General features: G+C 44.0%; 1 protein-coding gene across 1 annotated transcript in view; it reads left to right on the plus strand.

The window, feature by feature from the left end:
• Nucleotides 1-1,890: 1,890 nt before the first annotated feature.
• The window catches only part of FAM169A (family with sequence similarity 169 member A), a 38,650-nt gene continuing 25,059 nt past the window's right edge, over nucleotides 1,891-15,481 (plus strand). Inside the window, exons 1-3 of the mRNA XM_077816312.1 lie at nucleotides 1,891-2,049; nucleotides 4,380-4,479; nucleotides 5,509-5,594. Coding sequence (XP_077672438.1) covers nucleotides 1,891-2,049; nucleotides 4,380-4,479; nucleotides 5,509-5,594 — 345 coding nt within the window. The remainder of the gene's footprint in view (nucleotides 2,050-4,379; nucleotides 4,480-5,508; nucleotides 5,595-15,481) is intronic.

Genomic DNA, 15,481 nt, shown 5'->3' on the forward strand with positions numbered 1-15,481 from the left:
AGCTGTCTATTATTTGCTATTGCCATTTCCACAATTAAGAAAAAAAATTCTTTGTATTTTGTGGTTATTTTGTAAATATCTGGATTGAAATTTTTATGGTCCCATTGAAAGGACCTTTTGCTGTGTTGCCAGTATCTTGTGTTGTAAAGGTTGTGTGAGTACCAATAAAGGAAATCAATCCCATCACCTGGGATGCAGATAATTAGGCACAGGTGGGGCTAAACCCAACTCCCTTGTGTGGTGGGATGACTCTTTGACAGTAACCATAGAGGTCTTGGCTAGCGCATGATTGCTATGCTGGCAAGGGTGCTTGTACTGAGGAGGAGGGAGGGAGGAGGGGATAGAGGGTGTTTGTGTGACATTGAGAATACGGTGCATGTGTTGGAGTGGAGAGCAGAGGGAATGGTGGGCACAGGCAACAGAGTAATTGAAGGAACATATTAAGTACCAATGCAGATCAAACCACTGGCCTGTCCTATTGTGTGTGTATATTTTTAAAAGCCTGTTAGGTTTGTGTGGTAGTCAGGTTTCATTTTTATTAACTTAAACCTGAAAAACCCAATTATCTAGAGAAATGCCTGCTGAAGGATGCTGGATTTTATTAGTATTTGAGAATGGTGCGAATGTGAGACTAGTGGAAATGAATGCATAAAGCTATAATTCCTGTGATGCATGGACACTGAGATATAGGTGTCCTCTCTCTCGCTCTTCAGGAGGAACCACGGTCTTTCATTTTTCTCTTCTTTTTTTGAATTGTGGTAGTGCTCAAAGATCCTTACTAAATTAAAGTCTCTTTGTGAGAGGCACAGTACAAATACACAGGACGGACACAATTCTTGACCTGAAGAACAGTATCAGACTACCTGACACATCAGATATCCACCAGATGTGGAAAAACCTGAAAGATAATCAGTATTTATTTAGGCAAACTCTGAGTTTGCCATGAGTTCGTGGGAAGAACCTTGGAGAGCCCTGGTGAGTGCTCTTGGGCTAGTGGAGAGAGTGTTAAAGAGTGAGAGAGCTTCGCTTCGCTTCGCTTCGCTTCTCTTCTCATCACTGATATTTAAAAAATTCTTACTCTAGGTGCTGTTGCTGTCAGTTTGGTAAACCATCTGCTCTAAATGCAGGGCTTCCCATTGACAATTGGCAAGGAAGCATGCTGCTGGCTATAGTGCTGAATCACCATAGTTGGGGGACTAGCAGAAAAGTTCAGGCAATGGCAATTTCAGGAAGAGGACTTCAAAAGAAAACACACCTAGGACCCCTAGGAAGTGAAGTTTAGTGCACCAATGGTGCAGTCAGTGGAACAGCTGGGTGAAAACAGGCAAGGAAGCCCCCCCGATATCTGTGCATGTCCTTTAGTCCATGGATGGATGTCTACAGGGATCCTTTGGCCAATCCCCTTCTCCCTGCTTCCCCCGTGCGTAGGTGGGATACATAGGCCATATTGTGGGAGGCTTGAAGCAATGGACGGGTGTGTGGAGAAGATTCTGTTCTCGCCAACATCCATGCAGCAACCCCTGTACAACTATTTTACTCTGGTTAGGTGAAGTGATGAAAGATTTGGCTCTATATGTATCCTTTGTACTTTATGCAACCACAACTCTGTAAACATTGTATAGAAAAAGAAAGAAAGCATGTATTAAATTAACCAAATTGTGCTGGAACACACATCACCTTATTCTGCCCAAATAACATTTGGAAATAATTGTTTGCAGTGGTTGTGACAAATTGACGTGAGGCTGTGACTCATGCTCCTTACTGCCAATAAAATTGAACAGCTTCCCTATAGAGAAGAAGAGGTGCTAGTTAATAAACTCATTCTAATTTTATGTTTAGTAGGACAAGATAACTTCAGGCATATACTGTGTGGTATCTCTACAAAAATATATGTGTGTTCAATTTTTCAAGGGGATGGCATTCCCTGTGGATATGTTGGATAATTACAGTCATGAAGACTTGGAGAGTTCTGCAGAAGACTACATGTCTGATCTTCGATGTGGGGATCCAGAGAATCCAGAGTTCTTGTCTCTTGTCAGCAACATCAAAGTAAGAATCAAGAAATAAATCAGTGCAGATTTTCCTCTTTATTTGCAATTGAACTTAGAGTAAAAATGCAGATAAATCCAGTCTGTGTCTACTGTGTTAAAATAACTATTTAAATAAGTATTATATTTTCTATATGTTCCTATCCTTTTTAAACTATATTTTTATTGTACTTTGGAACACCAAAAAACACATTGTTTTGTACCAAGTGGGATCTGTGTGTCAGCCGCTCAGATTGTTGGATGATGAATCTAAGTATATTGAACAATTCTCTTTCATTTTAAATCTCAACTGGTGAGTCAGACAAACTCTTTGCTAGAATTAGTCACAGAAACGCACATGCATAAGTTATGCTAGCAGTTACTACATCTAATTGGTCATATATGCCTCAGTTTTGCAAAGTGATCTGCCTGGGTGGACCTTAAATCCCATAGGCCATCCCACTGACATCCAAAATGGTGTCTGTTGGATGATTTGTCCTAAAACTTTCCTTGTTGCCATCACAGCAGCTGTACTGGTGGAGGTACTAATAGAGACCGGATGCTGGAATTTCATAATCTGACCCACTTTATCGCTTAGCCTGTCTCTGTGATGTAGTAGTCAAAATCGGGCCTGCCTATGCAGGCACTCCCACTTGCTAGTATCTGTGGTAACAATGGTGTGAAATTTTAACTAAAGAGTCAAGAGTAAGCAAGGCCAGTGGGACTCTAAGTGGGAGTAGGGGTCCTCACTTGCAGATCCCTTTCCAGGAACAGAGTTTTAGGCACTTTTCTCTAATTATGGTAAGTGCCGTGTGCATTTTAAAAAAAAAAAAAAAAATTCTGAGCCATAGCATACCATAAGCTTTAAACTGTTTTATAAGCAAGCAAATCTTTCTCATAGTCTGAACGCCTAGTCATTTGTTCACGTCACAATCAGTGCTAATATATATATATATATATTCTCAAATATCTTCATTAAATATTAGAAATACATGAATTTAAATAACTTTAAAATCCTTTTGATGAAGATATTGTACTTTCTAAAACAGGTGGTCCCAGTTTTCATATGCAGGTGCCTTAATGCCACATTCTGGTGCTCAATTGAGCATTTGGACGCTGAAGTGCCTATTTTAGCACCAAAATGTGGGACATGTTCCCCTGTTTTAAAGGTGACCTGGCCTGCAAGGGAAGACAATTCGGGTCTGTGTATCAGGCATGTCAAGTCTTTTCTTTCCTGTTTCCTGGAAGTCTTTGTTAGAAGAGTCTACAAAATGTATTTGAGGCTTTCTTAGCCCTTAATTGAGGACGAGATGTTGAATCTTTAATAAAGACAGCTTGTCGTCCAGTTCATACAGCTTTTGAGTCGAATAGATATGAATAGAACTAAAAATGGCTTCCCCTCTCATTAGAGATTCACTTCCTTGGGGTCAGATCATAATGTTAGACTGAGCTTTGTTCAGTGCAAAGCCTAATGGTGGGGAGAAAAGAGGAACATAGGGGCTATATGTCAGCTTTGCATTCCACTGTTCCCTGGCACAAGTTACAGCAGCCAGAGATCACCCCATCATGCTCCTGAACAGAGGCAGTGAACGGTGTTAACCAGTGGAATCTCCAGCTGGTCACTTACAGTATGTCTGTGCTGCAAAATAAATAAAATAAAATCAATATATATTTATATATGGTGGGAGAGAGTCTCAGAGCCCGGGTCTACAGACTCAGGCTCACAGAGCTCATGCTATGGTGCTAAAAACAGCAGTGTAGATATTGCCGCTCAGGCTCTGAAAACCATCCACCTCCCCCAGGTTTCAGAGCCTAATATCCAGCCTGAGCAGCAACATCTACACTGCCGTTTTTAGCGCCATAGTGTGAGCCCAAGTCTATAGACCCAGGCTCTAAGACTCGCTGCTGCGGGTTGATTGAATTTTGCAGTGTACATGTACCCTGAGGCCAAATTTAAGGCTGGCCTATTAAAATTGAGCAAATGGCCCAGTGTATCTGATGTCATAAACTTAATAATTCCTCAGTCATAGATAGAATCATCCAGGAAAAATAGGATAGACAAAATGTGAATTCCTTTGTTTGTTTTTGTTTTAACAGAGGAAAAACTTTTTAACTCTCCTCCCTCCGACATGCACACACCTTAGAGGTCATCTTTATAAAGAAGATCTGTATTATAAAGAGGCAAAACAGGGCCAAACTCCAGTGGTGGGGGTGTTTTTTTGTTTTTGCAGGTCACCTTTATGCACCCAAGTTTGAAAACTGGGTTTGCTTGTCCTCTTTAGCATGCTCTATATATTTTACTAATGCTATATTAGCAAGAGTCCATTGAACCATTCTAAACTCTTGTTTCAGATTCCTATTAGCTTGTCAACTATAGGCTTCGTTCCTCTTTACGGTGGAGATCAGACACACAAAGTTCTTGCTTTATTTGCACCTGAGGACTCGCTCACAGGTTTCATTTTAAAATTCTAATCTAAATGTTGTAGCATTTTGTGGCAAATACATGTAACCAATCCTTTACTCATTCCATGCTACCTTGCGATAACAAATTACCTTTTTCAGCTTGAATGCAGTGTCCATTATCTCCACTTTCATATTATTGTTAATTTCTGTTGTAGATTCTTATCCACATCTCAATAAGTGTGAAATTACTGTACCAATCGGAGCGGAACCAGCTAGATTAATTTGGAAAATGTGTAACAAAATGAAAGACAGTGCCTTCCTGATTTAATGTGCATAATAATTAAATGCACCATGTACTTTCTCTTGAATTTTCTCCTCTCTGGCTTCTTTGATACCCAGCCATCCTCCCCAGTCCATCCAAAATGAGGCTACTAAATTTATCTTCCTCTTCTGTCAAGCAGGAATTGAGTCTCTCCACTGATGTGCCTACCTCTTCAGGCACCCTTTAGTCTACCACATCAAGTTCAGGCTCATTATATTTGCCTGCAAGACCCTACGTTGCTCAGCTGCAGCTGACATCTCTTATTGCATTTACCTTCCAGTCCTCCACTGTGCCACTCTCAATGCTATGCTTGTCTCCTTCTCCCAACTCTGTCTCTGAATTTGCCCATGCCACCCCAAGTATAGAATGCCTCCCTCATGCTGATCACCATCCTGCCACCCTCTCCACATTCATCTCCCTTGTTGAGATTCAGTTTTTCTGTGATGCCCACAATTAAAACAAAATTTTTAAAAAATAACTCCTCTGGGTCCCGAGCATATCCCGTCTCTTCGCTTACTGTCCTTTTAAATTATCATCTCTTCAGAGCAGGGAGTGTCTCGTTTTGTGGCTGTACAGCACTGAGCACATTGTTTGCACTAAAGAAAATAACTGCATTAATGTGCTTCTTACTACAGCTTATTTAAGATGTCTCTATAACTTGGTAACTATAGTTGTAAAACTAATAACTTTAGTGAATATCTTAAATTTCAAAATGTCAAGACCACTAACTTTTTTTCCCATCTTTTAACTTTCAAGCCGTAGCCCTGTATCTTGCTGACCAATGGTGGGCCGTCAATGATATTGTGAGAACATCTATCCCTTCTAGAGAAGGACTTCAGCAGGTAAAGAGCTCCAGCATTTATATCTGAACAGTTTTTAATCTTGTAAGGACAACTTTATATAGATTTAATGGGGATAGTTAATGATCTGATGTGTTGTACATTTTGATTTGATTTGGAAATGAACCTGATGGTGCAAATAAATAGGTGGGCCATCTCGCGTAGTGCAAGCATCAGCAGAGATCAAGGAGCTGGGGCTCTTTTCACATATTAGTTTTCCATTTAGCTGCTGTCTTCAAAACAACATTGCTCTTGTGCAGCACTCTCATGTGAAAGATACTTTGCCACTAATGGTTTAAGGGCTACCGTCTGAGACTCCTGCTGTCTGGGCCCCTGGCAATTAGGTACATCATGGGAGTTGTGCATTGTACTACTGGAGAAGCTTGCTGGCCTCGCCCCCCCTCCCCCCTTTAAGTTTGTTAATTGTTAGAGTATCTTTCTGAGGGAGAAGGTTGGGGATGAGTTAAGTGAAATACAGGGATGGTAGCCAGGAAATCCAGATAAGGGACATGCCCTACTGTCTATTATCATTAAGGCTATGTTTTAGTCATGGGTACTTTTACTAAAAGTCATGGACAGCTCATGGGCAGAGGTGTGGCCAGGCAGCTCTGCACGCCGCCTCCGCCCAGAGAGCTGGCTTCGCAGCTCCCATTGGCTGGGAACTGCGGCCAATGGTAGCTACAGGGTTGGCGCCTACAGGTGGAGGCAGTGTGCAGAGCTGTCTGGCTGTGCCTTTGACTAGGAGCTGAGGGTGTTGCCACTTCTTGGGAGCCCCCCCACCAAGATAAGTGCTGCCCAGAGCCCTCACCCCCTCCTGCTCTGCAACTCCCAGCCCTGAGCCCCCTCCCACAGCTAAACTCCTGCTACTGCTGGGGGCAGTGGCTGCTGCGACTGGCCCAGGGGCTGCCTGAGCTGCTCAGTCGGCCCCTGGGTCAGCTGTACCGGGAGCTGCAGAAGTCCCGGAGATCCCAGAAAGTCATGGAATCCGTGACCTCTCTGAGAAACTCGCAGCCTTAATTATCATTCATCATCAAGCTTGTATAACTTTTGTTAAACCATAGCTAAAGCCTGTGTCTTCTGAAGCACATTAGACTCTAATTTTGCAGCAGGGAGTCCAGAATATTTCAGCATTGCCACACAAGCCTCTTCCTCTTTGCTGCCCCCATGTGCAGTAGAATCAATGCAGCGTTGTTGTTTAATTTATTTTTTATATTTAAACTGATTTTATGTGATGCAGCTCCCCCGACCACACAATCTCTTTCAGTGTGAAGCATAATTGAAATGTGTGTGGAGAAATGAGGGAAGCTTGGTTAGGGTGCCTGAGACTTTTGGCATGGGGGAAGAGGGGATGTGTCTCTTCTTTTGGGGCAGGATGATGGTGACTCTGGATTTTCAGTGTAAAGGGGGGTTGAATTCCTTGTTTCCCGTCACAGAAAATCTTGATGATAACTAGTTCTGCCACACTGCACCACATCCCAAAATCTGCCAATGTTACACTCCAAGACCAGAGACAGTTTTAAAACTGGAGTTTCATTAAGCTTGGTATATAAAAAAAACAAACGAACAAAAACTGCGTGCATACACCCCATTGCAGTCATTTTGGACTATACACAACTTAGCTCTGGTTGCAGCAGCAATCTCCTTTGATCCCTTGAGCAGCAGACCTTCAATCCTTAATGGGACAGGGACCAAGTAAATCTAACCCTGACATTCCCTTATGAAAGCTGTACTCACCCTTCTCTTCCCCGCCTCCCCCACCCCCGAATAAATGTAATGTCATCCCAACATTTCTGTTAACAAAATTTAAAATACAGTTCATCCATTTGACTTATTAGAAGTCATGCACAAGATCATAACAGTCATTTTCAAGTGATTCTTTGAGTCATCCCTCTGTCACAAGTTCTGGTACTGATGGTGGAAGCTTCTGTATCTTTCTTCAGTTTATTTCACATTAAACAGAAAATGTTTGCAGCAATTTTAGTTCCACTATCCAACTGAATAGTCAGTTCTGAACACCTTAAATCCTGAACGATGCGCATACCTTATGAAATAACAGTTCTTAAATGATCAATGGTATAACCATGTAACTCCAAGTTTTTCTTTGAGTGATGGTCCCTATGTGTGTTCCTCATGTGGGATATGCATGCATACTCTGTGCCTGAGTCTGGAATTTTTTGCAAGCCGTATCTGTTGGCCTGCATGTGTGCCATTTCTCTCCCCATGCTCCAAGCCCAGGGCATAAAATGTGGGGTGATCCGATGCCTCTCCAGTTCCTTCTTACCACCTCATGTTCTGAATCTCAGATTCCTCAGAATCTTCAGTATTCCTCAGCGCCTTTTTTTGTTACTGCGTCATTGCGATAAGATATTGTATATAGTTATTTTAGTAGTCTTTATACTATAGTCTACATAGTGTAGTTGGATTGTATTTTTCCCCATTTTCTTCCCTTCGGGCGACTTTTTCCCCCTCAAGAAGTCGGGGATTACGCCCACAGCCCAGGGGTTCAAAAACTGTTTCCTGCCATCTTTTTCGGCGAGCGGTAAACATCTACACTGCCTCACTGCTCGCAGTTCTGCCAAGTGCAGCGTCTGCCTCTCTCTTTGCCCCAGAACTTATGAGGGTCTGGAACTGAGACTCAGAAAAGATCTCATGGAGAAGGAGATCTGGCCCAGGAACCACCCTCTGTTTATCACTCTCATCAAGTGTTTGGTTTGAGCATGAGCTTACGGACAAAAGCTAAGGGTGTTAAGTCTAAGGAGAAGGCTTCACATGAGCAAAGGGTACTCTCATAGACATAAGGACAAGCCATCGCCATCTTCATCTACAACTGCCCCAAAGAGAGAGGATCCTTCCCCAACACCATCAAAGTTGGGAGAGCCAGTGTGCACAGGCACTAAGAACTTAGGCCTCAGTAAATATTCTTGACAGGATAAGGAGGCGTGCAAGTTTATGTATCTCAGGGGTAGGCAACCTGTGGCACGCATGCCAAAGGTGGCACACAGGCTGATTTTCAGTGACACTCACACTGCCCGGGTCCTGGCCACTGGTCCTGGGTGCTCTGCTGCTGGCCTGGGGTACTGGCCCCCCGCCAGCTGGGATTCTGTCCACCAGCCCCGCTCAGCCCGCTGTCGGCCCTGCGTCCTGGCCACCAGTCCCAGGAGCTCCGTTGCTGGTCTGGGGTACTGGCTGCTGGCCCCCTGCCAGCCCGGGTTCCATCTGCCGGCCCCGCTCAGCACACTGCTGGCCCTGGGTCCCGGTCACCGGACTGGGGAGTTCTGCTGCTGGCCTGGGGCTCTGCAGCTGCCCCCAGCTGTGGCCCACTAGCCCCAGCCTGGGGTAATGAGGGATGCAGACAGGAGCAAGAGGGGGTGCAGCTCAGCACCCCCACCTTAAAAATTGTTCCAGCGCCACTGTGCTAGGATATTTTTAAGTCCTGCTTACATCACTATCATGCCATGTGGAACAGCGCACTGCATTTGACGTTAAGATTAGAGTGTACATGCAAGAACTGGAATCAGAATTTGACAGATTTCAAGCCATTTGGCCCAATGCTTTTTCTAATTAAACTTGAAAAGTTCAACGAAAGCGACTTGGATTTGTTTGTATTTCAGTGGATGGGTGTTGAAGATTTTGAAATGCAGCTCATTCAATTAAAAAGCTCAGAATTGCGGCCATCAAAGTTTGGAGATCTGCGGAGTGCACTTGAAGTTACTGAGAGAGATCATGGGGCTTCTATTCTGACCTGCTGGACATCCCTGCCAGTGAAATTTAACTGTTAGAAGAAAATTGCGTTTTCAGTGCTTTCAGCATTTTGATCCACATACCTGTGTGAACAGGTATTTTCACACATGAAATCTGTCCTCTGTCCCTCTCGGAGCCGGTTAACAACTAATCACTCAGAATCCTGTGTGCAGCTTCAAGTATTCAAATACATGCCAAACATTGGAAAACTCAGAAAGGAAAAGCAAGGATCACACTGAACTGTTAAAAAGAACAAGGAGTACTTGTGGCACCTTAGAGACAAACAAATTTATCCTTAGTCTCTAAGGTGCCACAAGTACTCCTCGTTCTTTTTGCTGATACAGACTAACACAACTGTCACTAAACTGATAAGATCTGCATTTTAATTTAATTTTAAATGAAGCTTCTTAAACATTTTAAAAACCTTATTTACTTTACATACAACAATAGTTTTGTTATATATTATCGACTTCTAGAAAGAATTTCTAAAAACGTTAAAATGTATTACTGGCATGCGGAACCTTAAATTAGAGTGAATAAATGAAGACTCGGCATACCACTTCTGAAAGGTTGCTGACCCCTGATATATCTGATGGTGAAGGCTTGGGATAAACAGCTACCGGTGCTCCCATCCACTTCTAAAGCCGATATGATACCGGTAGCGATGTGGCCCTGGTGGGAGCTGACCACCCTGGTGACCAGGGAAGCTCGAGTTCTGAAGGCTCTGCCAATGGACTTTCCTCGTACCCCAGGGCAATCAGAAACCTATGTCTCTCCAGAGACATCTTTGCTCTTCCCTATCCACATTTTTCCTTCCTATCAGGACTGTCTCTATTCCGGGACATTCATATACTAAGGAAGAGACTACCCCAATGAGGCAGAGTGTTCTCCTATCCCATCTTTCAGCCTTGAGGTGCACCCATTGGTACTGTCAGTTATGACAGATACAAGGAATCAGTCTTTATCTTCAAATGAATCTGAGACCCCACAGGAGTCTCTGCAGCACTGGGCAGAGGTGGCACAAGATAGGAGTTCCAGAAGATTGGGGTTCTGGCCTCCCACCAGATCTGACTGGTCAAGAGAATGGTGGTACCCTATGCCATTGGGTTCTCCTTTGCCAATTGATCCATCCTACTGGCTATATTGGGGAGCATCGGAGTCCTACCCTAGACACCCAGGATCAGCATAGGAGTCCTATTTGCCATCACTCAGACACCCAGAACTGGTCCTATTGGAATGTTCGGAAGGGGAAGGTGAGCCAGATCCACAGAGTCCAATGGTACTGGGAGCAATCTCATCATCTTCACTGATTGAAGCAGTTACTCCATCTCCACCAGAGCACTTGAAACAGTATCAAGAGCTCATGCAGAGCTATAGATTTAGCTTGAGGAAGTCCAGGAGCCTCAGCATAGTTTACAAGACATTCTGCAGTTTTCTGGTCCCAGTTGAGTGGCCCTCCCCAACAAGGCCATCATGGACTGGCAGAGATGATTTGGCACACTCCTGTTTCTTGTGCCCCTACCACTCAGAGGGCCGAGAAGCGTTACTTTGTTCTGTCCAAAGGGGGAGAGGTGTGTTTTTTTCCCTTCACCCACAACCTAACTCTTTAGTGCGGGAGGCTGCAGAGCAGTCCAAGCAACAGCACCCAAAGGCTACTTCCTCTAAGGTACACAAGCCACTCAACCTTCTAGGGAGAAAGGTCTTCTCTTCCATTTCTCTCTGGTTCAGGATCTCAAATTATTAGGCCATCTTAGTCAAATAAGATTTTACTACAGATTTCTGAAGGAGATTCTCAAATCTTGTCCACCATTGGTGAAGTTCGCACCTCAGTGGAATATCAGTTATGTTCCGTCATCTCTCACTAACCTGCCCCTCCTTGGAGTCTCGGACCATATGCTCTATGGCCCATCTGTCCTTGAAGGTGGCCTTTCTAATAACCATAATGTCAGCCAGAAGAGTCGGTGAGCTGAGCGTGTTCGTGGTGGACCTACCATATACTGCCTTCTATAAAGAAAAGGTCTCTCGCTTAGGTGGATTAACTTCACTAACAGGGGAGTTCTCTCCCATCGAATCAGAGCGTCTTCATTAAAGTTCTACAGTGGAGCAGCTGTGCCGATGCAGCATTTTAAGTGTGGACTTGCCCTTAGTCCTTGATTCTTGGTATCACCGTCTCTCTCTTTTGACACTGGTGCCTCTAGTAAGAATTTTATCTGCTGAGTATCCACTGGTATTTCAGATTTAATCTGCTATAAATTACCCAGCAATTTGTCTTTTCAAAATGATGATATAGTTTTATAGGTTACTTCCAAGATATTTATCTGGCAAAATGATCCTTTTGGTAATGTGATTAGTATTTCCTTTATGTCCAAATCTTCAGGCCACTGAGCAGCAGCATCTGGCTCAAATATTGCTATTAAACTTTCAGTATCTGGGCTTACATGAGCCCAACATGTTACATTAGTGATTACATCCCTTCTCCCCATTTTAGCCATCTACAGATTGTCTGAACTGTTTCCGATGAAGTTCACAAGAGCTTCCACTTTTGCCATGCCAACATGAGACAATTCCCATGTCATATGTTAATGAGGCTGGTGCCTCACTAACTGCAGGGGAACTGCAGCACTGGCATTTGATTGTCTCCTTAATAACATTGTAGCCCCTGATCAAGTTCTCCAATTTATGTGGACTGACCAGCACAGGAACAGTCAAGATGTCATCATCTTTGCTTAATTGGAAGTGGAGTCCATCCTTTGTAAGGGATTTGAGTTCCATTGATAGCTTTAAAATCAAGCCTATCTTCTATTTCCAATAACTCTTCAAGCTTGAGGTGTGTCTCTGGGAGATTGTCTTCTACCCACTGACTTGAGATCATGCACACCTGTGTTCCAGTGTACTTTATTGAGGAAACATCAAACCAAACATCTCTTTCCAACTAAATTAGCTACTCTGGTTTGCTGCTTGGGTGTTAGATAACAAAGGTAGGCCACCTGCTCCTGATAAATCCCATGTTGTGTCAGCTTTGTCTCTGCTCTCTTGTGATTTTCCTGCATGACATCCTGACTGGTAGTGTTCTTTACTTCTACATCTGTAACAGCGGTCACAGGTACTGCCTGTGCCAGATTGCCTGCAGCTAGCACATTCTCTTCTCTGGGATTGCTTGTCTGCTCATACTGTTCATTGTATGCAGGGTTGTTGTAGCTGGGTCGGTCCCAGGATATTTATTAGAGAGACTATGTGAGTGAGGTAATATCTTTTATTGGACCAACTTCTGTGTGAGAGAGAATCAAGCTTTCGAGCTGTGTGAGCGAAAAGTTTGTCTCTCTCAGCAATGGCAGTTGGGTCTAAGAAAAGATTCTCTCACTCCCCCGCCCCAATGACATTATCAGTTATTTTGTCCCACTCCTGGGCAGGTTGCTTTAATATGTTAATTTTGGCTTTCACACCTTTGATTTAATCAATATTAGCCTAAAGTTCCTTTTTCTGATTTGTAAATGGGTCATGTGTGGAGACTCCTTGTACCCGAGGAGGAGGTGCCACTTTACTCTGTGACTGGTGGTCAGTGTAGGGTGATTGCACAGAATTACATGCTACTGCCTTAGTACATGCTCCTGTGCTGTTTCTCTACCTCATCAGTGGTTTCTCTGCCTTGCAGCAGTGTGCAGCTTCTCAAACAAGGTCTCATCTGCAACCTGATTATCTTTTAAATAAGGCTGCATCACAGTCCAAATGTTGACATTCTGCAATCCTGTCAGGACTGAATAGAGAAACTTGTGTTGTATAAGAATAGGATGATATCTTCAACACCACATTCTGCAAGGCATTACCCTCTGATCCCACTGAGGGTTACCAAAAGAAACTACACCATCTACTCAAGAAACTCCCTGAAAAAAGCACAAGAGCAAATCCGCACAGACATGCGCCTAGAACCTCGAGCAGGGTTATTCTATCTGCTACCCAAGACCCATAAACCTGGAAATCTTGGATGCCCCATCATCTCAGGCATTGGCACCTTGTCAGCAGGATTGTCTGGTTATGGAGACTCCCTCCTCAGGCCCTACACTACCAGTAGTCCTAGCTATGTTCAAGACACCACTGACTTCCTGAGGAAACTACAATCCATCGATGATCTTCCTGAAAACACCATCCTAGCCACTACGGATGTAGAAGCCTTCTACACCACCATTCCACACAAAGATGAACTACAAGCCGTCAGGAACAGTATCTCCGATAATGTCATGGCAAACCTGGTGGCTGAACTTTGTGACTTTGTCCTCACCCATAACTATTTCACATTTGGGGACAATGTATACCTTCAAATCAACGGCACTGCTATGGGTACCCGCATGGCCCCACAGTATGCCAACATTTTTATGGCTGGCCTAGAACAACGCTTCCTCAGCTCTCGTCCCCTAATGCCCCTACTCTACTTGCATGACATTGATGACATCTTCATCATCTGGACCCATGGAAAAGAAGCCCTTGAGGAATCCCACCATCATTTCAACAATTTCCATCCCACCATCAACCTCAGCCTGGACCAGTCCACACAAGAGATCCACTTCCTGGACACTACAGTGCTAATGAGCGATGGTCACATAAACACCACCCTATACCAGAAACCTACTGAGTGCTATACTTACCTACACGCCTCCAGCTTTCACCCCGACCACACCACACGATCCCTTGTCTACAGCCAAGCTCTGCGATACAACCGCATTTGCTCCAACCCCTCAGACAGAGACAAACACCTACAAGATCTCTATCAGCATTCTTACAACTACAGTGCCCACCTGCTGAAGTGAAGAAACAGATTGACAGAGCCAGAAGAGTACCCAGAAGTCACCTACTACAGGACAGGCCCAACAAAGAAAGTAACAGAACACCACTAGCAGTCACCTTCAGCCCCCAACTAAAACCTCTCGAGTGCATCATCAAGGATCTACAACCTATCCGGAAGGATGACCCATCACTCTCACAGAACTTGGGAGACAGGCCAGTCCTTGCTTACAGACAGTCCCCCAACCTGAAGCAAATACTCACCAGCAACCACACAACAAAAACACTAACCCAGGAACCTATCCTTGCAAAAAGGCCGTTGCTAACTGTGTCCACATATCTATTCAGGGGACACCATCATAGGGCCTAATCACATCAGCCACACTATCAGAGGCTCGTTCACCTGCACAGCTACCAATGTGATATGTCATCATGTGCCAGCAATGCCCCTCTGCCATGTACATTGGCCAAACCGGACAGTCTCTACATAAAAGAATAAATGGACACAAATCAGACGTCAAGAATAACAACATTCAAAACCAGTTGGAGAACACTTCAATCTCTCTTGTCACTCGATTACAGACCTAAAAGTGGCAATTCTTCAACAAAAAGACTTCAAAAACAGAGTCCAATGAGAGACTGCTGAATTGGAATTAATTTGCAAACTGGACACCATTAACTTAGGCTTGAATAAAGACTGGGAGTGGATGGGTCATTACACGAAGTATAGAATCACAGAATATCAGAGTTGGAAGGGACCTCATGAGATCATCTAGTCCAACCCTCTGCTCAAAGCAGGACCAGTCCCCAACTAAATCATCCCAGCCAGGGCTTTGTCAAGTCTGACCTTAAAAATATCTAAGGAAGGACATTCCACCACCTCCCTAGGTAATGCACTCCAGTGTTTCACCACCCTCCTAGTGAAAAAGTTTTTCCTAATATCCAACCTAAACCTCCCCCACTGCAACTTGAGACCATTATTCCATGTTCTGTCATCAGCTACCACTGAGAACAGTCTAGAGCCATCCTCTTAGGAACCGCCTTTCAGGTAGTTGAAACCAGCTATCAAATCCCCCCTCATTCTTCTCTTCCGCAGACTAAACAATCCCAGTTCCCTCAGCCTCTCCTTATAAGTCATGTGTTCCAGTCCCCTAATCATTTTTTGTTGCCCTCCGCTGGACGTTTTCCAATATTTCCACATCCTTCTTGTAGTGTGGGGCCCAAAACTGGACACAGTACTCCAGATGAGGCCTCACCAATGTCGAATAGAGGGGAATGATCACGTCCCTCGATCTGCTGGCAATGCCCCTACGTATACATCCCAAAATGCCATTGGCCTTCTTGGCAACAAGGGCACACTGTTGACTCACATC

This window comes from Eretmochelys imbricata, chromosome 5 (genome assembly GCF_965152235.1).
Source record: "Eretmochelys imbricata isolate rEreImb1 chromosome 5, rEreImb1.hap1, whole genome shotgun sequence".
Taxonomy (NCBI): Eukaryota; Metazoa; Chordata; order Testudines; family Cheloniidae; genus Eretmochelys; species Eretmochelys imbricata.